At 48.1% G+C, this 25,040-nt stretch overlaps 1 protein-coding gene across 1 annotated transcript in view; it reads right to left on the bottom strand.

Annotated features, from left to right (window-relative positions):
- The window catches only part of MORN1 (MORN repeat containing 1), a 1,183,871-nt gene that overhangs the window by 1,136,933 nt on the left and 21,898 nt on the right, over positions 1-25,040 (bottom strand). The window contains exons 2-3 of the mRNA XM_085609315.1: positions 11,075-11,146; positions 3,226-3,324 (exon numbers count right to left, since the gene is read on the bottom strand). Coding sequence (XP_085465441.1) covers positions 3,226-3,324; positions 11,075-11,146 — 171 coding nt within the window. The remainder of the gene's footprint in view (positions 1-3,225; positions 3,325-11,074; positions 11,147-25,040) is intronic.

Here is a 25,040-nt window from a genome sequence, read left to right as displayed (position 1 = left end):
GCCTTGGGAATGCATTAAGGGGGGCACAATATGTGCCCCCCTGTTTGCATGCACCCCAAGTTCCAGGACAGCATGGACTTCACACTCCACTTCGCTCTGGAACTTCTTTTGTGTTCCCATTGTGGTGCCCGTTTTCAGTGCACCGCCGTGGGGACGGCAAAACAAATGGACCAAAAAATATACCTGCTCACTAGAAAAACACTAGTACTAATTGTCTTTATAACTTGTTCAACAACCCACAAAGATCACACTATGAGTTGGGGAGCAGAGCAGTGAAAAAAAGTTATATGCACCCTGGTTCTGTTTGACAGGGCAGTGCAAGACTTCGATACTGGCTGGCATGCTGCAGAACTCCAAAAAAGCTTTCATGAGGGTGGTGGAAGACAGGAAAAGAGACAGGGAGCTTGAGTAGGACTTCATCCCACACAGGGCATGTACAGGACACAGACACCACAGTTAAACACAAGATGGTTAGCCACCATACTACACAATGGGATAGTAAAGATGTCCAAAACATTTGGAGTAGGGTGAGGAACGAATAGGAGTGAGAAGCAAGTGTGGGTGGGGGGGTGTAAAAATGTGGGCTATGTGCCCAAGTCAATGCAATTTGTCGATGGCGAGTGGATAGCTAAAAGGAAACTGTCTGTTCCAGGGTGATGCATTAATTTACACAAAAGAGTCACTCTGCAATGCTTTAGCAAGTGCTTAATTTGAGCTGGTGGTTGCCAGTGGGTGCCACTGGCACCTATTTTTGGGGACCGTCAGTTATGTTTCGCATCAGATGTTTACAGAGTGCACGAGAAGAAAAAAGACACATATCAGAAAGACAGGGGAAGAGAAAGATGGCAAAACCATCATAAACCGAGAAAGCAGGAACATGCAAGAGTGAGATAAAGGGACAGGGAGAGTCTGTAGTGGAGTAAAGAGCTATAAGGTGGATTTAAGTCTAAATCACAAACCAGAGAGGTGGAGGATAGGGTCCCGTACGTACCTCCAAAGTATCAAGTACAACACACAATGGTACGGGACTCACCAAAATACAAGAAAGCAGAAGGTCACAAGGAACACAACTTCCTAAACTACAGGGAAGTGGGGCATTCATAAGGGCTCTAGGATCCCTGAACATGGAACGCAGGCCTAATGCGCCTTATGTGGCACTACATCAGATGTTTCAAGCAACCAGGTGACTCCTACCTGGGCCTCGAACTGTCTCAATGGAACAACACTATATTTTAGGGAATTCCGTTTATATGGTCAAGGAGTCCTTTTGTAGTCACACAGTAGTCAAAAGGTCCACCAAGCCCATGGACCTAGCTCGTCCCGCTCCTTGTCGCTGGTGGTTTTAAGGCTAACAGCCTTGGTATTTGGTGCATTGATGTTTACTTGCCCCGGCTGCAAGCTTCTGGGCTGAGCTTTGGGCACCAGCACTCTTTCTTTCATAAAATAAGCAGTGCTTACAGCAAAACGGGCCAATGGAGCGGATCCATTAGATGAGACCCAGAAGCGGTGTGGAAGGATAATGTAATCTGTCTAATCAATTCCATACCTCATGCGCCCTTACCATCATATACCACTGCAGAAAGTCTCTGGCTTCTAAATGAGAAAATATAATAAGCGATAGAGGGAGGATAGACTGAGAATGAACTGGATATATTAGGAAACTTCCTCACTTGGTAAGAGCCACATAGTCTCTTTAAGAGCCAATAAGGATCCAACTGACCACTTTCAATCTGTGCTCTAGGTCTAATCAGGTGAAAGTGGGTGGATTAAGAATTTAGAAAAAGGTATGTATCATGGAGAATGAAGATTTCAAGAAAACAGCTTTTCCTGCTCCGCCTCCATTATGAGAACTTCTTTGATATTCATAAATATTACAGTTGAGTAGCAAGGCCATTCCATACACTTCCCATCACCACCCACAAGGTGTAGCGTGCTACCCATGTGGACAACCACTTCGGCGCTCCGCTCAGGGGTAGTAAGCACTATACAAATGCCTTAATGCAATTAAAATGAAACAAACAGAACAAGCAGGTGGATTAGGAGCAGGGGGAAGAATGAAGCTCGTCAGGCCCAAGTTCACAAAGATTTTTGTGCATAAAAGCAGTTCTTGGGTGTGCAAAAAAGCACTTCCACATCCTTTAAAACTGAATCACGATTGGTGTAATTGTGCATTCGTACTAATGTGGGCCTTCTGCCGCCATGACAGCTTAGCTTCATTCACATGTTCAAGTTGAGGGATCGGACTGTTGGTCTTTCTGGGAAGAGACGTACTTTTGTGGGTATTCGCATTACTGCTCAGGATAGTAAGTTTTCCATCCTGCTTAATGTGTGCATTTGTTCTTGTTGGAGGCAGATTAGAAAGGTGAAGGGAACTCCCACGCATTTAATAGGAATATAGAGGGAAGGGATTTCTGCAGAGGGAAAAATATTTTCCTCATGAAGAAAAAAGGAAATGCGAAAATGTACAGATGTAATTCATTTGAGCATATAGAATTTGTGATCTGATAGTAATTATGCATGCATAAACTTTGCGTTCTTGTTCACGCAGGATATCAATTGTGAATGTTTTGAGGGTGCTCCTGAGGTACTGTGTAAACTCTAAAAAGTCAAGAATATGCTCCAATGAAAGAGTAATGCTATAACAGACGATTTCTTACTAACTTCTTGAATTTGTTTTTTGTTGAATTGGGCCTGAGAGAGCCAACCAAAATGGGGATGCAAAATTAAAGGAAGTGAGTGAAGAACGGAGCCGGTAACCAATATTTTCATAAACAATCCCATGTGGAAATGTGATGGGCCATGAAAGAAATTACCTTGGTCTTCTCTGAGTTTCTAGGTTCAATTATCAGTCCAATATACCATACCTATAAAGCTTTTACTTCAAAACTCTGAAATGCACCATCTCGAACAACTAGGGTCAGCTGCTTCAGGCTTTCTCGAATTAAACCACAGGCGCCATCTCTGGCACCCGCGAAACCCCAACTCATATGAATAAAAGGTTTTTGTTCTTTGTTTTGTTCTTTACGACGTGGAAATCCCAACTCCAGCTCGATTCAATTTGGAGTTAAGAGGCTGGACCCTAAAAATCCAGGTTTACGAATTAAATCTTGACAGATTTTAAACAGTACCATAAAGCAGTTTTTTTAATTGGGAATAAAAAAAATATGAACTCTTTAAAATGTGTTCCTTTTATGGGTGAAAATGAAATGGAAAAAAGTTACTGACCAGAGGAGGCCCAATACCGCAATCCATTGCCTTCGATCTCACCATCTGCAAACTCGCCTTCATAGTAACTGCCGTCCTTAAGTAGAAGCTTTCCGTGACCTAGGAAGAAAGCCAAGATGTATGTTAGGGCCATGTTTGATGCGCCTGCACCACAAAGCGGATGAGGTGCTATATTTTCTGTGCATCTTCACATGGGAACCACCTAATTAGCTCTGGTTCTCGTATAACAGACTGAGTCTCCAATGGCAATCAGGAACCCTTGTTGAAATAGGTAGACCTTTGAAGAGACTTCTGGCAGAAAAATATTTCACACTTCAGAAACATAAAAACATCAAAAGAATAGAATCCCTTCATGAAAATGTTTAAACTTTTGCTGACCAGACATTGGCAGTACGTTCTACGTCTATTACTACCTTTGACCACTTTACCGCTAATTTAGGAAAAATAAGAACACCACAAAGGTGGGCTTTTCAGTTACTATTTAAACTCTGCTCAGTGGTATGCGGTTGCAGGACAGCAGTCCTCAGACATTTTATGCAGATGTTCCGTTCGTGTAAAGAAATCTTGAGTAAGCGCACATATGACATAACATAATACTGATATACAGCCAATGAGTCCAGTGGTAAATATCGTAAAAAAGCATAACGCGCCCGATATGACTTGTAAGTGTGTTAGCCTCAAAAAGTGCTCTCTAAATGTTTTATTTTATTGAAATAAATATATTATGCAAAATCAAATACATTGTGAACTAGCACAGTAAGGCATATTTCCAGCGGTACCTGTACACAAGTAGAAAGCAATTCCTACATAGCCCTCGCTGCGCCTGTGTGGCATGGTTGCCCTAAAGCCATCCTTTTCCACCAGACAAAACAAAAAAAATCTCAGCTTGCTGCTACGTTTAATGGGCACAGAGTTAATGACGCAGGCCAAAACCCTCAAACAGGTCAGTCTGATAGGTTAAACAGAGCAAGAAACTATAGTCACAACACCCTATTAACTTAAGGCCTCATTATGATGCAGTTCGGACCGCAGCATACAGCTTGTCGGTTGCGGTCCACTGCTGCAGTCCGACCAACGCACTAGGATGCATGCAGTCAGAGGCAGCAGTCAGAGGGCCAACCGACGCCTTCCAACCGGCTCATGGACCCCGTTGGTTGGTCGGAAGCTCCTCATAATCCCTTATTGATGGCATTTCCGCCATCTGGATTATGATGTCAGCTTCCGACAGCCTTTCCATGTCGTCCTTTCCGACATGGAAAGGCTGTCAGAAAGTGACACTGACGGCCCCTAACAGGACCTCCTTCCCCCTGGCCCTCCGTATCTGGGTCGGGGGGCATCTATGGCGCCCACACTGATAATCACAAACTGCCATTTCTTAAAGGGATCTTGTGCTGCGGGCGGTTTCCGCCCACCGCACAAGCTCCTATCGAGAAGTGAGAGTTTGCGATTGCACCATTTGTGACAACTCCGACCGACATCGTAATCAGGGCCAAAGTAGTCAAAGCATGTTTCTTCCATCTATATAGCCCTGGCCACAAACTTCCGCACTGGTCATACACAAAAAACATGGGCCATAATATCCTTTGTCCTCTCACACCTGGACAATGCAAAAACCCTTATTTGACTTCTGGCCTACCTCATAAGACGACTGCAACAAGTACAAAATACAGTAACCAGACTCTTACTACGAAGGCAACAACGACAAAACATCTCCTGCACCTTAATTGAACAGCATTGGCAACAAACAGAACAATGACTCAACTTCACCGCCCGTTACATCACTCATAGTGCATACCATGTACCGTAACAAACATTATTTCACAAATAAGCTCACAAATGTCATCCAACCAGGCCACTGACATCTAGCATGGAATCTCTGTAAAACGACCCATTTAAACATCAATTCCAGATGTTGCTGACACGTACAATATAACCCACCAACCATGCTCAGACAGGTCATAAGAAAAAGACCTTCATCAAAACTTACCAAGACATGCTGACACAAACACACACACATGCGCGCACACACACACACACACACAGACGTGTGCACGCACACACAAATATACACAGTCACACTCACTCCTACACCTATCTTTCACCTACATCATTTACACTGCTCTCCCTCGGTCCCTTCACTCTCTTGTTTTTCCACCTTTACAACCCTCATTCTCTCACTCCCACCTCTACCCATTCTCTTACCTCATCACCTCCAGTAGCAGGATCAAGTTTACATTTCATCCATTTACCTCTATCTCCACCGGATCCACAAGCTTGTGTCAATCTTTTTTTTTTTTTTTTTAAACAATTTTTATTAGAAACAAAGACAGCAGCAGAGACAATTGCATAGACAATGTAGATATGTTAGTCCCTACCATTTCCACTCTTCCTCAATGCACCCCTAACACACATGAGTCTAGGGAAACTAAATTTATAAGCCGCCAGTCTCCCCCTCCAACAAACACTTGTATGTCTCCAAGTCAGGAGTCGCCGTATCACTCTTGCTCTTCTGGTCGCCTCTCCCCGTGTGCGGCTGTTTCTGCACTCACCCCACATTTACGTGCTGCCTCTCCCTCCTGAGCTCTATCGTCGGTGAGATACATATATCTACCCTATACTTATTCCATTTTCCCCACTTGTGGTCCCATTTACGTGGACATCCCCTCCCTTTAAATACCGTTTTCTTGGCGAGCATGGCATGATCCATGTCTTTAGCCCAATCCATCAGTAGCGGTATGCTGTCAATTCCCCACCTTCGGGCAATATTCCGCTTAGCCAGACACCACCCCAATGTTACCCATTCTTGCTCAATCTGCGTGAGGTCCATCGCTACCCAGATATTGAGAAGACACATCGTGGGTGTCGGGTGTATAGCCTTGCCACATGTCCTAGCCTTTTGCCTGGTGATAGTAGTCCAATATCCCTGTATGTGGGGGCATTCCCATAAAATATGCAGGAATGTTCCCGTCTGAGCGCATTGTCGAAGGCATAGTGAGTCGGGTCGCCTATTAAGTCTGTGTAGTAGAATAGCATCAAAGTACACTCGGTGTAGGATTTTAAGCTGCACCAGGCGAAGACGCATTGGGATAGCCACCTCTCTGGGTGATGACAATGCCTCCCGCCAGTCCTCATCGGCCAAGTCCCCTAGTTCTCCTTCCCAGGCCACCCTAAGTTTTGACATCGGATCCACCCCATTATTGATTAGCTTCCGGTATGTGAGTGATATGGCCTTTCAGTTCATTGGGTCCAACAGGAGCCTGTCCTCCAGGGGGGAGGAGTCCGGAATGGGCGCATTTTTAGTTCGTGCCGATTCTATGGCATGACTTATCGGCAGGTAGCGAAACCCCTCCGAGGTAGCCAACCGGTATCTGGCCTGAAGTTCCTGGAATGTTACCATTTTGCCTTTGTCCCATAGGTCACTTACTTTGGAGATTCCAATCATCTCCCACTTATCGAATCCCACCGATGTACTCAGTCTCCCCAGAATATCTGGCTCCCATAGAGGGGTAGCCTTCGTTAGACGACCCCTCCATCCCATCCGCTTCTGCACTCCGTGTCACACTTCCACAGCGCGCGCCGTCGGGCCAGTCAGTCCCAATTTCTTATGATTGGTGTAAAGCGCTCTATTATAGCCACCTTTCCCCATTAACCAATGGTCTGTGCGGAAGCTCGGATCATTATGCCTCCCGAACACCCAGCTGTTAATGGCCGTCAGTTGCGTGGCCTGGTAATAAAGACGCAGGTCCGGCAATCCAATGCCCCATCATACCATCCCATTGTTAACTTTGTCATAGCTATGCAGGGCGGTTTATTGTCCCACAGTAAATCTCTCAATACCGTCTCAATCTGTGAAAAATAGGAGTTTGGGATCGGATTGGGTGTATTTTGTAACGCATAGAGGAAGCGCGGCAGGGCCAGCATCTTGTATAAGGACGCCCGGCCCAGCAATGTTAGTGGAAGAGATTACCAATATACTACATCCGTTCGAAACCGCCGTAACGCCCCCTGGAGATTCTTCTCGAAAAACAACGTGGTATTGGTGGTGATAAATAGCCCCAAATAAAGAAAACCCTGGACCGCCACCGGGATGTCGTATCCTCGGGGGCTACGAGAAGGGTCTCTCCATAGGGAATACATCTGGGATTTAGTCCAGTTGATTTGATACCCAGAGTGTGCCCCAAAAATATGAAATATATGGAGTACCCGTCGCAATGAACGAGCTGGAGAGGCAAGATATAGTAAAATATCATCAGCATATAACGATATTCGGTCCTCGTGGTCTTCCGTCCATCTCATGCCTCTAATCCCTGGGTCCCCCCTTATCCACATCACCAATGGCTCGAGAACTAGAGCGAACAGCAGAAGCGACAGTGGGCAGCCCTGTCTTGTGCCTCGGCTGAGGGGGAAGGAGGTAGAGCGATAGTTATTTACCACGACATGGGCCCTGGGTTGTGAATATAGCAACCGGACCCATCCCTTGAATTTAGGGCCGAAGACCATTCGGCCTAGGACTGCAAACAGGTACTCCCATGCCACGGTGTCAAACGCCATTTGTGCGTCGAGTGCCAGTAGCACTGCCTCCTCCTCCAAGGTCTGCACTCGTCCTATGACCCCGTTGACCCTGCGCAAGTTACGCGCTGTATTACGTCCTGGCATGAATCCAGATTGGTCCGGGCGGATCAAATCTGGTAGGTAGGGGAGCAGTCGATTCGCCAGTAACTTGGCCAATATCTTTGCCTCGATTGCGATCAGAGAGATAGGTCTATACGACTGACACTCGTCCGCTGGCTTGCCGGGCTTATGGATTACCACTATCGCCGCCTCTCGTATGTCGTCCGGCAGAAGGGCGCGCTCGCAGCTTTCGTTGTACAGGTTGAGAAGGTGAGGTGCTAGCATGGAGGCCATAGGCTTAATTAACTCAATCGGGAGACCATTGGGGCCGGCCGTTTTTCCGAATCGAACATCTTGTATGGCCTTATGTACTTCCTCAGCGGTCAGCTCCGCCTCCAGTGCCAAGCCGTCCTGCTCAGATAACCCCTTCACCTCAATAGTTGCTAGAAGGTCTGCAGCCCACGCCGCCTGGGAGGCGTCTGGGGCCTCGTATATTGTTTTATAGTGCTGAGCGAACTTTTCAGCGATCTCCCGCGGGTCAGTAATCTGGGTATCATCCGCCCCCTTGAGTGCTCGCACCCATCGTGCCGCCTGCCCTCTCCGTTCTAACCATGCTAATAACTTTCCTGTACAGTCCCCCTGTTTATAAATACGATGTCGGCTGGCCAACAGTCTCCCACCTGCGTCCTCCAGCAGTAGCTGTTTATAATCTTGCCGTTTTATATTTAGTGAGTGTTGAGTATCCGCCTTCGGATCTCGGGAGTTCACCCCTTCAAGTCGAAGAATGTCTGTTTCCAACTCCAGTACTCTTCTGCGGCGTTAGGCCCTATAGCCAGCAATCACCGACAATGCCCTGCCCTTAATGACCGCACCATATGCCCCCCAAAGTGTTATCGCTGATGTGACCGAGTCAGTGTTTTCTGCAAAATAGTGTTTCATATCCGTCCTCAACGTGTCTTTAATGTGAGGGACCTTTAGTGCCCAGGGTGGAATCCTTATTGGGCCTGGCTGCTGTGGGTGTCGCATACCCAGGGTTGTAAACACAGGGGAATGGTCTGAGATCCCCGTGCCAGACATCGGGAGTCCGAAAATTCGTGGATTTGCTGTGCATGTGTAAACAGGTAATCTATTCTTGATTGACTCCCGTGGACCCCGACTGAAATGTGAAATGTGTGTCCCTGATATGTGCCCAACGCCAGACATCCACCAATCCCAGGGCTTTCACGAAGTCATGCAGAGGGGAACCACGTGCTGAGTCCGGTCTAGGGGGGGATCTATCCACTAGTCCGTCTATCGTCCAATTAAAGTCACCCCCCATCACTAGTGTGCCCATTGGGAGGTTTAGAAGCAAAGTCGCTACGTCTGACAGAGTCATACGTTGAAGGCCAGGATTTGCATATATTGAAACTACATTAAGTACTATCCCTTCCAACGTACCTGTGCAAGCCACGTACCGCCCCAGCTGGTCTGTCCAGGTTTTATGGAGCACGTATGGACAGTTCTTCCGCAGGAGTATTCCCACCCCCCTAGATCCAGAAGTGAAGCCCGAGTGTGCCAACATTCGGTACCCCTTCTGATCCAGGGCCCTACATGAGTTTCCCTGCAGATGGGTTTCCTGCAGGAGCACCATATCAAGACCCTGGCGATGAACATATTGCGACACCACTCCCCTCTTAATCTTGTCTCCTTACCCGTTGACATTCCATGTGACCAGCCTAAGCCCTTTCCTCGTTGTCATGAAGTCCTGGTCGTAACTGGTCGGCTTGTGTCGGGGGGCCTCGATGGCCGGGTCCCCTCAGTAGAGAGAATTGCCTACCCACTGGACGCTCCCTGGTAGCTTCAAATCACCGAATCCTGTCTGCTGTCGCCTGAACATAACACCCCATCAATCCGTGCCGGTATGCACAATTACAAAATCTTGCCAACATGCAACTCCCCGCGGCTTGTGTCAATCTTGTGATGTATCTTTGTCCACTTCTTACCAACCTATCTCAATCAACTATACTCTGAACCATATGTCTCTGCCTATACCACTTGCTCTCTCATACACATTTCTGGCGCACCCACAATTTTCTACTAGTCTACATCTCTTCTCCAACTCTGCCCATTTTAACATTTCTTAGCAATCTTTCACATCTACCAACCTTTGGAACCCACCTCATCCACTACCACAAACACAACTGAACCTCCAATTTCAGAAGAATGCTAAACTCTCACCCATTCTTACTTCATGTACACTAAGGGCCTATTCACGACTTTGGTGGTGCAGTGCTGGGTCCGCGCCATCACTGCTCTGCCAAAGCTGTGGTCAGACTGCCAGAAAGATTAGGAGTGTCCTCCTGTCTGGCGGGCTTCGTTTTTGACGATCCCACGTTAGTGGCCTGAAAATGGGTACAGTAGTGAGAATGCCAAAAACAGTTCCTGCAAAGCAGGAACTGGTGTGAATACACACAGGGAGGCATTTGTTGTGCCCCTGGTGTGCATCCACAGGGCGTGAGGCACCAGTGGAACCGCCATGAAAACTGTAGTGGAGAGGAAACTTGTAGTATGTTGGGCGGGTCCGCGGGGACCCGCCAAGCATATAACTGCTTCCTGACCGCGAGGGAACAGCGGTTTCCTGGTGGCGGCAGTGGGCTGTGGTGGTCCCATCGCCCATATCTTAATAGGGCACTCGAGAGACCGCCACGTCTCTGCGAGTCTGGCAGTCTGTGGACCACCAGACTAGTAATCGGGGCCTAAGTTTGGACTCATAAGCCCTCATGTCAGCTTTTTTTTCTTCCGTGATTTCCTGTTTCAGATTATTTGGGACTTCTAAAATGCTAACTGTACGTTTTTTGTTTATATGTAAAGAGCGCAACTAAACCATAGCTGCAGCTATAAGGTAGAAAAATTAAGTTAATTTGGTTAAGGATTAACTAGGACACTAGTCATAGAACACTTTTAAAAGCCACCATCCTCAGGGCATTGCCATCTGGCCATCTTGGGTTAAGGGCCAAATGAGCTCTTGGTGACTGCTGTTTGGTCATATAGGCCCTGGAAGGAGCTAGGATTGACACTCTTGGGACCATAATGGAAAAGGGAGGGGGGCACACCGAGAGTGGGAGGGGGGTAATACGAGATGTGAAATACACTATATTACTTTACACTGGGATTTCAACATACTGTCACATCACCATGGTAAGAAAAGCAGGTCATAGCTTGTGGAGGTGTCAGCCTTCAGTGGAAAGAAAAAACTTACCATGTTTTTTCCCTTTTTTCCATTGTCCTTCGTAGCGAAAGAAAGTATTCGGGTAAATGTAAATCCCAAACCCTGCAAAAAATAGTAAACATGCTCTGAAAATGACAGTTAAATTAAGCATTTTAAAATATTTCTGCATTGCCTTGAATTTTTATGGACAAATCCATCTGCATGTGAGGAGGGAAGAAAACGAATTCTTGAACCCATTTTCTGTTTCCTTACAGAACCTCTTCCTTAGATCTGACACAAAACAACCTCGCTCACGAGAAACACTAAAAAGCATTTGCAATGCAATAGGTCTCCGGTGCTCCCGTGGGTGCTAGCCCTAGAACTTCCTAAGTCCAAAAGGGTTTGGTCCTGACTCATTTCTAAGTGTCCCTAATCTTTAAAAATCTAACCGCGACTTTCCCCATAAAAGCTAATGGGAGCTTGCGGCTGTGTTCACACACTGCACACGACCCCCGTGGGTCCCCTGTGTCACTACCTTGGGTGGTTCCTTGGGGTCCCAGCGATTCTACAGGCTCTAGACCTTGTGTCTAGTTAAGTCGTGGTTCTTGTACCACTATTTTAGTATATGGTTTTGCTCGCCCCTAGGGCCTGACGTGTATTTGTGCTATTTTACTGTGATTATTGAAGTGTAACTTATGTGTTTTGACCTCTAATCTCATAAAGAGACTAGGAGGGTGTGTTTAGTAATAAATACATATATTTTATATATATACACCTGGTGTGGATATCTTTCATTTAGTGACTCAAGAGATTATAGACTGGTAAAACAAGCTGCTTTACATTCCTTCAAGACTTAGCCTGAAGGCTGCTCTCCATAGCTACCACTAGGACAGCTTTCAATAAAGGTTGTATTTAACCTATAACCAATAAGGGGTTGTTTGGCTGATACAGGGTGCCCACTATAACTAGTGGACAGCATATATCAGGCCAACTTCTCACATGTGGTTTGAATGCTTTGCAAGTCCTGCCCAACACCCTGAGGGAAGGACCATGGTCAGGGGGAGTGCTGTGTCATCAGTGCTGTCGTTCAGCACCAGTGCCTGCCGGAGGATGCGCGTGTAATGCCAAGGTCGAGTGTAAGCGTGTACGTGGGGCTCCGGCCAGCCTCACATACTCTTGGAAGGTGTTGCAGTTAGGTATGTTATAGGTACAGCTTTGCTGTTCTGGCGTACCCCGCAAGCAGAGGCAGGGGGTCTTGTATGATTCATCAAATGTCAGGGGTCATTGAAATCCTCTTCATTGGCAGCACAGAGACCTTGTAACGGAGCAGAGTTGCGGTGTCTCTGAACTCACCCCCCACAAATAGGCTACAATGATGCCAGAAATGTTTGAGGACCGTAATGTGGCACAGCTTACGTCCCGGAGGTGACCTTGTATGGAAGCGGATCCCAAACCCACAATCTTTAGCTTGCATCCCGTCCCCTGTTGCGGGTGCTTTCATTTTCATTGTTACAGGCACCTTAAGGAAGTCTGTGTAACATTATACCTTGTTACTGCCACTATCTCTGTGCTAGCAGGTTTAACGTATAGAAACACGTTTGGTGTGAAGAGCTGTACCCAGAAGCGCAAAAACGTTTCTACTGACACATCGCTGCTGACACGTCGCTGCTGACACGTCGCTGCTGACACGCCGCTGCTGACACGCCGCTGCTGACATGCCGCTGCTGACACACCGTTGCTGACACACTGCTGCTGACACACCGCTGCGGACACACAAGCTGCTGACAATCCACTGCTGACACATCCCTGCTGACACAACGCTGCTGACACATCGCTGCTGACACATCGCTGCTGACACACCACTGCTGACACATCACTTCTGACACATCGCTGCTGACACCGCTGCTGATCCCCTGCTGACACACCCCTGCTGACACACCACTGCTGACATATCACTGCTGATGCCGCTGCTAACACACCACTGCTGACACACCACTGCTGACACACCACTGCTGACACAACGCTGCTGACACAACGCTGCTGACATGCCGCTGCTGACACACCACTGCTGACACGCCGCTGCTGACACACCACTGCTGACACACCACTGCTGACACTCCGCTGCTGACACACCACTGCTGTCACACCGCTGCTGACACACCGCTGCTGACACACCGCTGCTGACACACCGCTGCTGACACACCGCTGCTGACACACCGCTGCTGACACATTGCTGCTGAAACCACTGCTGACACCCCTGCTGACACCCCTGCTGACACCGCTGCTGACACCGCTGCTGACACGCCGCTGCTGACACGCCGCTGCTGACACATCGCTGCTGACACATCGCTGCTGACACACCGCTGCTGACACACCGCTGCTGACAGGCCACTGCTGACACACCACTGCTGCTACATCACTGCTGACACACCATTGTTGACACACCACTGCTGACACACCACTGCTGACACGACGCTGCTTACACACCACCGCTGACACGCCACTGCTGACACGCCGCCGCTGACACGCCGCTGCTGACACAGCGCTGCTGACACACCGCTGCTGACACACCGCTGCTGACACACCGCTGCTCACACTCCACTGCTGACACACCACTGCTAGCACTTCGCTGTTGACACACCGCTGTTGACACACCGCTGCTGACACACCGCTGCCGAGACATCGCTGCTGACACATCGCTGCTGACGCTGCTGTTGACACACCACTCTGATACATCACTGCTGACGTCGCTGCTGACACTCTGCTGCCGACACGCTGCTGCCGACACGCTGCTGCCGACACGCTGCTGCCGACACGCTGCTGCCGACACACTGCTGCTGACACACCGCTGCTCACACACCACTGCTGACACACCACTGCTAGCACACCGCTGTTGACACACCGCTGCTGACACACCGCTGCCGAGACATCGCTGCTGACACATCGCTGCTGACGCTGCTGTTGACACACCACTCTGATACATCACTGCTGATGCCGCTGCTGACACGCCGCTGCCAACACGCTGCTGCTGACACGCTGCTGCCGACACACTGCTGCTGACACGCTGCTGCCGACACAATACTGCTGGCACACAACTGCTGACACATCGCTGCTGACGCATCGCTGCTGACGCACTGCTGCTGACAATCCACTGCTGACACACCACTGCTGACACACCACTGCTGACACACCGCTGCTGACACCGCTGCTGACACATCGCTGCTGACATATCACTGCTGACGCTGCTGCTAACACACCACTGCTGACACACCACTGCTGACACACCACTGCTGACAAAGCACTGCTGACAAAGCACTGCTGACACCCTGGTGCTGACACCCCGGTGCTGACACCCCGGTGCTGACACCCCGCTGCTGACACCCCGCTGCTGACACCCCACTGCTGACACACCACTGCTGACACACCACTGCTTACAAGCCGCTGATGACACGCCGCTGCTGACACGCCGCTGCTGACATGCCGCTGCTGACATGCCGCTGCTGACACGCCGCTGTTGACACGTCGCTGCTGACACACTGCTGACATCCCACTGCTGACATCCCACTGCTGACGTGCCACTGCTGACGTGCCACTGCTGACGTGCCACTGCTGACACCCCCCGGCTGACACACCGCTGCTGACACGCCTCTGCTGACACACCGCTGCTGACACCCCACTGCTGACACCCCGCTGCTGACACGCCGATGCTGACACGTCGCTGCTGACACATCGAAGGTGGGTGCAACTAAAAGAAGTGGAGTAGGAGTAGGCAAGTGCTCTGATGTAAAGAAACAACTAACTCCGTAGAGCAGATGGACGACAAGGGGTGCTACCGGGTGGACGAGGCTTTACAGAGCAGATTAAGGCTACTCAGCCCTCACTAAGGATAGTCGCAGGTAGAAGTGATGTTTGGCAAGGATTGTAGGGGTAGAGGACATGGGAGAGTTACACGAATAGAACAAGCATTGAAAATTCAATAGGTCTCGCCTTTGTTTAAGTTAAAGCCATTTGCTTTGCTAATGGTATTGTATAGTAAAGCAAATGGCTTTAACTTAATGAAAGGCAAGACCTATTGCATTTTTAATGCTTGTTTCTGTTTATTTCGCAATGTTCTGGGATCGTGACATGATATGGTGTAGCGTAATGACTGGATGTAAATGCATGCACCTTTTGCAATCTACTAAAGAAACACCTGTGTGTTTACCTAGGCACTGCAGTACTGATAATACGCACTTGTGTCCCGTGACCCCCACAGTCTGGTTAATGTTCAGCTTTCTTTTGACCGAATCGTTCCCCCTGACGCAGATGCATCAGGGGGAACGCCATATTCTCGCCAGTAGTTGTCGCATTTCTGCTTTGGACTGGTAGCTAGGTCTCACGGGTCCATGTTTTTTAAGTCATTTCGACTTCCAGGAAAAACAGACTTAGGAATGCATGATGAACTATTTACTTCTTAAAATTACACCCAATCACCCTGCTGTCATTCATGTATCATCTGTACGAGTTGTGTTCACAAAGCAATCCTTTTTTACGTTTCCCAGAACTGGTAAAGCAAGCAGGTGTGATTAACCTAACTTGTAAAAACAAGCATTTGCAATGCAATCGGTCTCGCATTTGTGAGACTTTGAACTACTGGCATTGTAAATGACAAACCTTTTATCCATGTGTTGATTTTAAAAACAGATAAATAAAAAGGCATTGTCATTTACAATGCCAATAGCTTAAAATTTCGCACCTAGGGAAGCCAAGTGCATAGGTGTCTTTTGGTGTCGAGTCGCGTCGTCGAATTCAATGGGAGCTAGCGAAGAAGTGCTGCTGCCGATGAAGATTCAAAGTGTCCGAAGAGATCCAAGCCTGGATGGAAGATGAGAAGAACCTGAAAGCAGAGGGGACAGAGTCTGGGTCACTTACCAGTGACCAGGAAGGCAATGAGCAGATGCCTACCGATGTCGGGTGATTTCAGGTGAAAGAGGTGAAGCTTGACTCTTTAGTCATGAGGTCCAGAAGGCGTCGAGGATGACCAGGAGCTGGATTCGAGCTGTCCCACGAAGGATGTCGAGTGCTGCAGCGTCGGTGCCCGGATTGGACACAACAAGCCTTGGCAACAGCAACCCACACAGAAACGAGAAAGATGCTTCGGTTCAGACCAGCAAGGTCTGTGTGGACTCACCACTTGGTTGGGAGTCAGGGCACGTCTGGAGCAACCAGGAAAGCCCAAGGAAATGCAAAGTTACCCCCTCAGGGACCCACCAGTCAACGGACCAGGGATCGCGAAGGGACCTCAAGACAAAACACAAAATGGCGGCCCACGGGTGACTCGGAATGACCAGGCCGACAATTTTCAGTGGATTCAGTGCTCGAGGTGGGGGCTACAATTCAGCCCAAGCACGACTTCAAGAGACGTCGAGAAGTCAATGCAACTGCAGAAATGCACGGTGACCAGGAGTTCCGGTTCCACACTACTCACGAGGGCTGCGGGTCTCAGCTTTGCAGGGGACTCGGGTCGGCCTCTGAGACATCTGGAAATCCTCTTCCTGGGCTGCAAATACTTCGGAGTCCAGCGGGAGCTTCGATGATGCAGACCGGCAAATTGCTTCATTGGTGCCTGCCAAGCAGGGGAGTCACTCCTTGACCCCAAGGGAGATTTCTTCAGTCCTCTGGTCTTGAGAAGAGTGTCGAACGTCCAGGATTCAGCTTCAGAGTTTCGTCCAGGGTAATCTAAAGTCCTAAGGACAGGGGTCCCATACTTATACTAAGGTAGGGGGTTTGACATACTCTGGGGACCCACCTATGAGAGGGTTTGGGGTTTGGAAAGAGGGGTGGCTACACCCATTTCCTTTGTCCAGTTTTGTGCGAGAGCAGGAGCTGGAAGCCCCTGAACCGGTTTGAGCTGGACTATGCACAGGGACACCAAATGTGTCCCCGGTGCAGGACTTGCAAGCACTCAGAGAGTGCTCCCACCCAGCCCCAATACACATAAGCCTGTCTGGGAGGTGGTTACACCTCCCTGTGACAGGAAACCCTGTTGTCCAGGCCTACCCTGCCAGAGTTTCGGTCAGCAGCAGGAGGCCAGACCCGTGTCTGTGGCTGCAGCATCCATTTTGTGATGCCAGGGCTCTATCAAGTTCCTACCAGGTATACCAGTGCTCTCATGTCTCTCCCTATAGTAGGGTGGGATCATACTCCCACACCAGTTACTGGTGTTGGGGTATGATTCCAAGGTGTTTGACACCAAACATGACATGTTTGGTGTCAAACACCTTGGAATCATACCCCCGCAGCCAGTCCAAAGTTAGCATTTACCGTTTGGTTATAATGCACTTAAGAGTATATGGTCAGGCTGTACTACAAACAGCATCAGAGAAGGGTCTCCGAACGCTGAAGAGGGGCTCTGCTCATGCAGGGGCACCCTCTCACATAAGAACCAAGCACTCTGCCTTCAGGACTGATAAGGCCTGCCATAGGAGTGACTTATAGGTTTATATGTGTGTATATGGTGAGATATAGTGAACCTATAGCTCTGTAAGGGGTGCATGCACCACCTTACCCAGGATGCAGTAGCAGACCTGTGGTGTCATTTTGGGTGGCTTTCTAGGGGTGGCATAATACATGCTTCAGCCCCTGGTAGGCCTCTGGGGTACCTATGCCCTGGGTACATAGTATACCATATACTAGGGCAGGGTTACTCATAGTACGGCCCGCCCGGCCTTCATTGGCGGCCCGTGTACCTTGATCGATTACAGTACACTTCCTTGGAGTAAGCAGGGAAGATGGCTGCAGGAGCAAACGTGAATACGCTTTAATACGTATTCACAACGTTTCCTCCTGCGGCCATCGTCTCTGCTTACTGCTTGCCTCTGATTGGCCTGCCTGCCTCTGACGTCACACGAAGCTCAGGCCCTTTAAAAGTCAGCTGTAACTAGCGCTAGTTACAGCTGACTTTTAAAGGACCTTGGTGAGCTTCCTGTGTCCCTGTTGTCACAACGTTCTTCCAGCCTGCAGCCCCGGAGAACCTTCACAGCAGCGCCTGCACAGGTATGTTTTTTTATCTTTATTCTTTTGTGAAACATTCACACTAATTTTAGTTTGCCATCGCGCGAGACCTGGGATATGAACTTGCAATGAACTTGCTTTTTAATATAGCGAAACCATGCGACCTGGAACATTTGGCATGTATATTTTCCTGCTGCGAGCAGCTCTTAAAGACTCTGATGAATTGGATTAGCACCCTAATCACTATCGTGCAGTACCACTGACTTTAATTTTGCCTTGTAAGATTGAGATACAATATGTCAGGCTTGCATGCCTCGTAAGCACAGCTATGTACATTTGGTCCATATGGCTCCTGCGCGCAGCCTCCCCGAGCCCCTATAAATGAAACTGTGAGCGCATGCCCCTGTGACGGCCTCTAAGCCTCCGAGTCTTCCCTCTCTTTCGGTCTCGCTCCTCAGTTAGTGAAAACCAAGACTTCAGGAAACAGGTATTACCTTCTCTTTCCTCCTTTCTTTTATTTGCTCCCCTGTGAAATGGATCCAAAAAAGAAAACATTTTTGCTGGAAACGTCTTTTTCTGACATTTTTCAAATTCTAAGTGCAGCCTCGGGGTGGAGAGGAATAAAACATTCCAAATGTAAAAAATAAATAACTAATTAAAGCAAGACCGAGTGGTTGCAAGGTGGCCAGATTGATTTATTCACACCTAAACACATTAGCGCCACTTTACAGTGTTTGGCAGTGAAGTGATACTTTTGTTTTCTCCCCTCTTTGAACAACATAGTTTTCCCTGTGTGGGAAAGTGCACCTTTCCTGGAGGTACTGAAATACCTGCTTGATGGGTGAATTGGAAAAAAAATGTGTACAGCGACTTGGTGTTTACGAATGTGGTCTTTTTAAGCCATACCGCCTATGTTTTGAAAGGATATAAGCAATGGGCACTGAAATGGGTCCCTTCCGGGCCCTGTATTCATGGCCTTACCTTTTCATGCGAAAGCACTCACTGCTTACATTTCACATGCTTTACTTAATCTTGCATTCCCTATGAGTGTTTCCTTTTTCTAGGATGTTAATTTTTTTTAGGCAGCATATTGTTCTTGTCAAGTGCGTAATTAGAATTGAGTCACATCCAGGTGTTTATAGCGGGTCAGTGCACTGCAAGTTTCTCTAAGTGGGGCAGTATGGTGATCAGTGGGGGAGAGGATGTGGTGCTATGGTCAGAGCTGCTGAAGTGGAACTGGTGAACCATGTTCAGCCTTCCTGACCAGGCTCCCAGACCACTCTCCTGAGGAGCACATTCCCGTGCTAGACCTAAGAAGGCGCCGCAAAATCTTAAAAGCCCTGGTGTCTTAGCACCAGCAGGTGGACCCTAGCGGTGGTAAGTGTTGATTAACCTTTGTAGTTGCATCTGATTGTGAAATACAGCATTGTCTAATGTTTTGAAAGGTTTTTTTTTTACTCTAGCTCCACCCCCCACTGATCCCGCTCCCCACTGACTCCACCCCTACCAGTGCAGCCCTCGGCCACTAACCACACTGTAATTTTGGCCCCCGACAGAATGTTTGTGAGTACCCCTGTACTAGGGGCTTACAAGGGCACCTCAGATCCAATCTGTAATGTACTTAAAGTACATGGAATCATTTTAGAGAGGAAGCAGCTAGGCTGGGGCCCTGAATAGCAGGGTCCCAGCCAGACTAAAGTCGAACAACAGTGAAACACCAGCAAAAAGTGGGGGTGAACATGTGAAGCAGATCCTACTCTCCTACACCACAAGACAGTATCCGAATCTTTATCCCCGCGCTCATGTTCACATCTATGACGCACCAAGTATCATTTTATCGGCTCTGACTTTAATTTCTAAATTCAAGTCTAGAAGCAATCGGTTTCTTTTAATGCCACAGCATTGCGCATACATCAGCACCTCGCAGAGCTTGCTTTCCAACTGTACTTTACTCACTTCACGGACCACTGACAGGGTTATGCTATGCTGCAACCTAAGACCCCACTGGAAGAACTCAATGCCAGAGGAAAGTAGAGAAAATGTCGGTTCGATATGGCGATTCAACTTAGAAACACTGAAAGGGGTTATGGGGGTGCGTCTAACAGGAGATCGCAAACCTAACACACGCAAACCAAAGTTAAACTAACTTTCATGTAACTGCACAACATTTACCTGGCCTAAGTTTTCTTCGTCTATACAAAACATGAGGTCCAGCTCCGTTGGGTCGTTCTCCAGTATCCAACAGTTCTATAGTGAATCAAACATAAACAAACCTGGATCTCTTGTCTTTATGGGGCCCCATAAAGATAAGAAAGTGCTTTGCGAAAAGCAGCAAAGCAGGCGATGGAGTCCGGTTCGGAGGTGAAAGGGTGTGAGCCAAAAACCCTCATTTCCAATGGCAGGCCACCGTTTAGCATAAACGGTGATGCCAGCCAATGGAAATGAGGGGCGGGGCTTCAAGCCCTCTTCTGAAAGTCCTCCTTAACAATAAATCTCGCTGGGCGAGCAACGCATGCGCTGCTAACGCCAGGCGAGACCTAAAAAATGCAAAGTAAAATCTTTGGTGAGCAAGTGACCGCCAGTGTTTTAGCCGTGGATGTTGCACTTTTTTTTCAAAATGCCAGTATACGGGTGCCACAGAGGCACATCATCATGTATTCAACGCATTTACTGAGCGATGGAGACCACTTTGTTGTAGAGTCCGAGCACTTCAAAATTAACATAGGATCGTATGAGCCTAACGGGTAAAAAAAGGACAAGCTCCCTTCAACGCCCCTTAGAAGAAATAAAGATAGTACCAGCACAAATAAAGACCGAAGTCCTTTATGACTACTGCGATGTGTACACGTCTCTCCTACCTAACGATCCAAAACTATATTATACGGACACCACTTAGGCCAAGAAACCAGACAGGCGACTACTCTGACTGTATGGTAAATTGTATGAAGTGCCTATCCCCACTTGCAGGTGCTCGAACTGTCCCAGGGCTAGCTGCATGGTGGACAGGCAGTTGGGGGTTTAACTTTCCTGACACACTCGGTGCGAAGGACGGGGATTTGTAAGAAATGTAACACTCACTCTACGTCCAGCTGCACACTGTGCTTATCCCTCAAGCTGTGCCTTCTCCGCCCCCACTTCCAAGACCAATAACTTTAAAATAAAACGCATGTTCACAATACTCCCTGTTGGCACGCGCATTCAGTCCCTGCTCATGCCCCTACCGAAGGTATGAATTAACAGTGGCCTCCAGCTGCACAGCAGAATGGTACGCCCACTCTTCCTCCAGCTGCACGTCGGGAAGGAGCCCCATCCTAACAAGTATTAGCTCACCGTGTGCTGTTGACAGGCGGCCATGATGCATTGGGTAGAGTTGCCTAGAGTTATACAGAGCATGCGGCACCAGGTTCATATCTAAATCATTCTGGTTGAGTGACCCTTTGGAGTCCGCTCCTGTCTCATTTTGTATGCAAAATGTGAATCCGTAATATGCAGACTGCTTGTAGTTAAACCGACTTGTTGTTTTGAATGTAGGCGTTTTTGTTACTGACATGGCCAGTATCGATATTATCCTTGCACGCTGCCTTATGTTTATGCCTGTGTCCGTTCTACCAGAGATGACATCTTTCCGATTGAAGTTACAGGCATTTTTTATGAAATGACAGAGCCAGTATTGAACTCTAATCGCTGGTATGCACAGACGCATTACTGTCTGTATGTCCCCTGTAGTCCAGTTCCAATCTATGGACCGGAATACACTTGCAATATTTAAAACAAGCTGCCTGCATTTTCTCATGAGCACATGAGCGCGAGCACATGCGCGCAAGCACAATCTCCAGTCCCGGTGGGCGAGCCGGAAAGGAGACAGGGAGGGAACAAAAAAGCCTATCTCCAAATGAAATGCGAGCGTTTCACATAAAGTGTGACTCGCGCAAATGAAAAGCGGAGGCGGAGCTTCCACCCCGCTTCGGACACAAACCCGACGACAATAGATCTCACCGAGCGAGCAGCGAGACCTAAAAAGGATCTTTATCATCTTGGCTCTATTTTGCCCATTATCTGAAAGCTTAGGGCCCGATTCACAAAGGGCCTCCGCACTCAAACCCTTTTTGAGCATTGAATGGCCCACTATAAAAAAAGGTCCATTCGTCCGATAATTTTTCAGTGTAACGGTCACTTTTTTCCAAGCTTTAACATCAGAGAATGAACACTTGGCAATTGCCATCTTTCTTCTTTCACGCTTCAGATACATTAAGTGGAAAGATTCATATGCTACGTTGTCAATTTATGTGGAGTACTCAGACGGGTGCATTCGACAGAGAAACCTCATTTTGCTAACTTTTGTGTGGAAGTAGATCACTGAAAACAGATACTATGTTTACCCAGGCAGTGGCGGCTGGCAGGGAACTGGGGTGGCAAGACGGGAAAGTATGGAGAAAAAAAAACACACACACAAAAAAAGAATGCTTACCTTTTAACCGCTTCGCTGCTAGCCTTTCTTTGGCTATTTGGGGTAGTTTACGCTTAGGCCCCCGTAACTTTGTATCCACCTAAGGTATCCCGCCAAATTTACGTCCTTTTCTTTCAACATCCTGGGATTTCTATAGGTACTCAGGGTTTGTGGTTTCCCCTGGAGGAGACTGAGAAATTTGCTAAAATACAGCCACATTTAGGTGTTTTGGGGAAGAAAGGGGGAAAAGTACTGCAGAAGAAAGCATCTGTTTTTTTCCCTGCAAATGGTATCAACTAAGGGTTTGTGGTGCAACAATCACCATCTTCCCAGTTTTCAGGAACAGGCAGACTTTTGTTAGAAAATCAAGATTTTCCACATAGTATTTGCATTTGAGTGGGATATAGCCTATTTTTCCTATTATTTGTGCTTTCTGCCTCCTTCCAGTTAATGGTAGGAAGGGGTTTGAAACCAATAATAGATCCCAAAAGCTATACATTTCTGAAAAGTAGACAACATTCTAAATTCAGCAAGAAGCCATTTGTGTTGATCCTTCAAGGTTTTCCTATAGAAAGTAACAGTTGAAATAAAAAGAAATTGAAATTGAGTTGAAAAAAACCAGTCATTTGTGCCTATGTCTTCAACTGTAACTTCTTCAAAGTATGGCAGATTTTTTAAAGCTATGTAGCCTTCTGGTTGCCGGGATATATAGGACTTGTAGGTTTTTGGAGGCTCAGGGTGGAAGCACTATCGGAGCAACCTTACGATGCAGTGATCTCAGAGACCCTACAAAACTATATTCGAGAGAACTGGAGGTCTGCTTTCACCAGAACGACTGAATGGGAGACGATGAAGGTGGTCATAAGAGGGGTGCGCATTAAGACCACTTATGGGGTGAAACAACAGTTAGATATGGACATCTCAAAGCTTGAGCGCCAATTGCTGAGGCTAGAGGGCACTGTGCGTGAGACGCAGGGATACTTGGCTGAGTGGACCAGGTTGCGCAGGGAGCTACTGGATGTCTGGGCCAGATTGGAAAAAGTCACATATACATCATATAGCCAGAGGTTGCATATGCAGGGGGATAGATCAGGCGCGCTGCTTGCGAGGTTTATTAAAACAGAAAAGGAACAAATACCCATATTGCAACTACAGACCAGTGATGGAGTCGGACTAGGAGAGATTTTGAGGGCATTTGCATCGCATTTGAAGTCCACGTGCACGGGTGCCCGGCGGACTACTTCGGTGGGGTTGCAGGAATTTCTGGCTGGCGTGGCTCTCCCCATGCTGGATGATGCAGAGGCGGAAGTCCTAGGGGCACCAATCTCCAGTAAGAAAATCCTAGCATCTATATGACACTTGAAGCCAGAGAAATGCCCGGGTGTAGATGGGCTCCCTGCGGAGTTTTACCAAAAATATGCTCCCCTGCTGGTGGATCACTTGTTGGAGATGTTCAACGAGGCCCTGGATAGTAAAACATTACCGAATACAATGTTGGAGGCAATCCTAGCCATTCTCCTTAAACCAGATAGGGACCCCCTCTCGTCGAGCTCCTATAGGCCAAAATTTCTCCGCAATGTAGATGCCAAAATATTGAGTGGGATACTCCCGTCCTGTTTGCTGCCATACATGCCCCAGTTGATCCATCCAGATCAGGCCGGGTTTATCCCTAAACGAAATACCACACATAATTTACGGCAGTTGGCACACGTCCGGCATGCTCCAAGTCTGGAGTCAGAAGATTGGGCGCTGGGCTTGCAGGATTTCCAGCAGGCCTTTGACTCAGTGGAGTGGGACTACATGTGGGCAGTGCTGGCCAAAATGGGAGTGGGACAACAGTTTATACAATGGATAAAAGTCATATATAATAGACGGACCGCATGGGTACGTATACGAGGACAAGTCTCAGAGAGTTCTGGTTTAAAACGGGGTACTCGGCAGGGGTGCCCCCGTCCCCGCTCCTGTTCGCCATAGCGATGGAGCCACTGGCTATGGAAGGTGGAAGGCTGGGGTATACAATTAGGGGGAAGCGCTCCATGTGGTCTCTATGTATGCTGATGGCATGCTTGCGCCGCCCGGAGGAGGTAGTCTCGGTGCTTATTGCTGAACTGGAAAGGTTTGGTGTACGGTCTGGCCTACGTCTTAACGCCAGAAAATCAAAGCTGCTTCCCATGGGGGGATTAATAGGGAAGCCTGAAAACAAGCTACCTAATGTGGGGATGAGATTGGTACCTGATGGGGTGCGATACCTGGGGATCACACTGACACATACTAGCACAGCATACCTAGCCGACAATATAGGAAGAGAGTAGACGGTATCAATAGATCTGTTGCCTTCTGGAAGGGACTCCTGTTGTCATTAATGGGGAAGGTAGCATTGACTAAAATGGTCATCCTGCCGAGATGCCTGTACACCCTGCAGAATTCTTTATATATGGTTCCGCCAAAGTTTTTCTCACAGCTTGACAGTCTGGTCATAGAATTACTGTTGAGGCCCAAACGGAAGAGGATAAAGCTGAGCACCCTGCAGAGACGGTGGGGGAAGGGGGGCCTGTAGGTTCCCCGTTTGAACTTTTA

This window comes from Triturus cristatus, chromosome 1_2 (assembly GCF_964204655.1).
Source record: "Triturus cristatus chromosome 1_2, aTriCri1.1, whole genome shotgun sequence".
NCBI lineage: Eukaryota > Metazoa > Chordata > Amphibia > Caudata > Salamandridae > Triturus > Triturus cristatus.
This window is presented reverse-complemented; position numbering and strand designations above follow the sequence as displayed.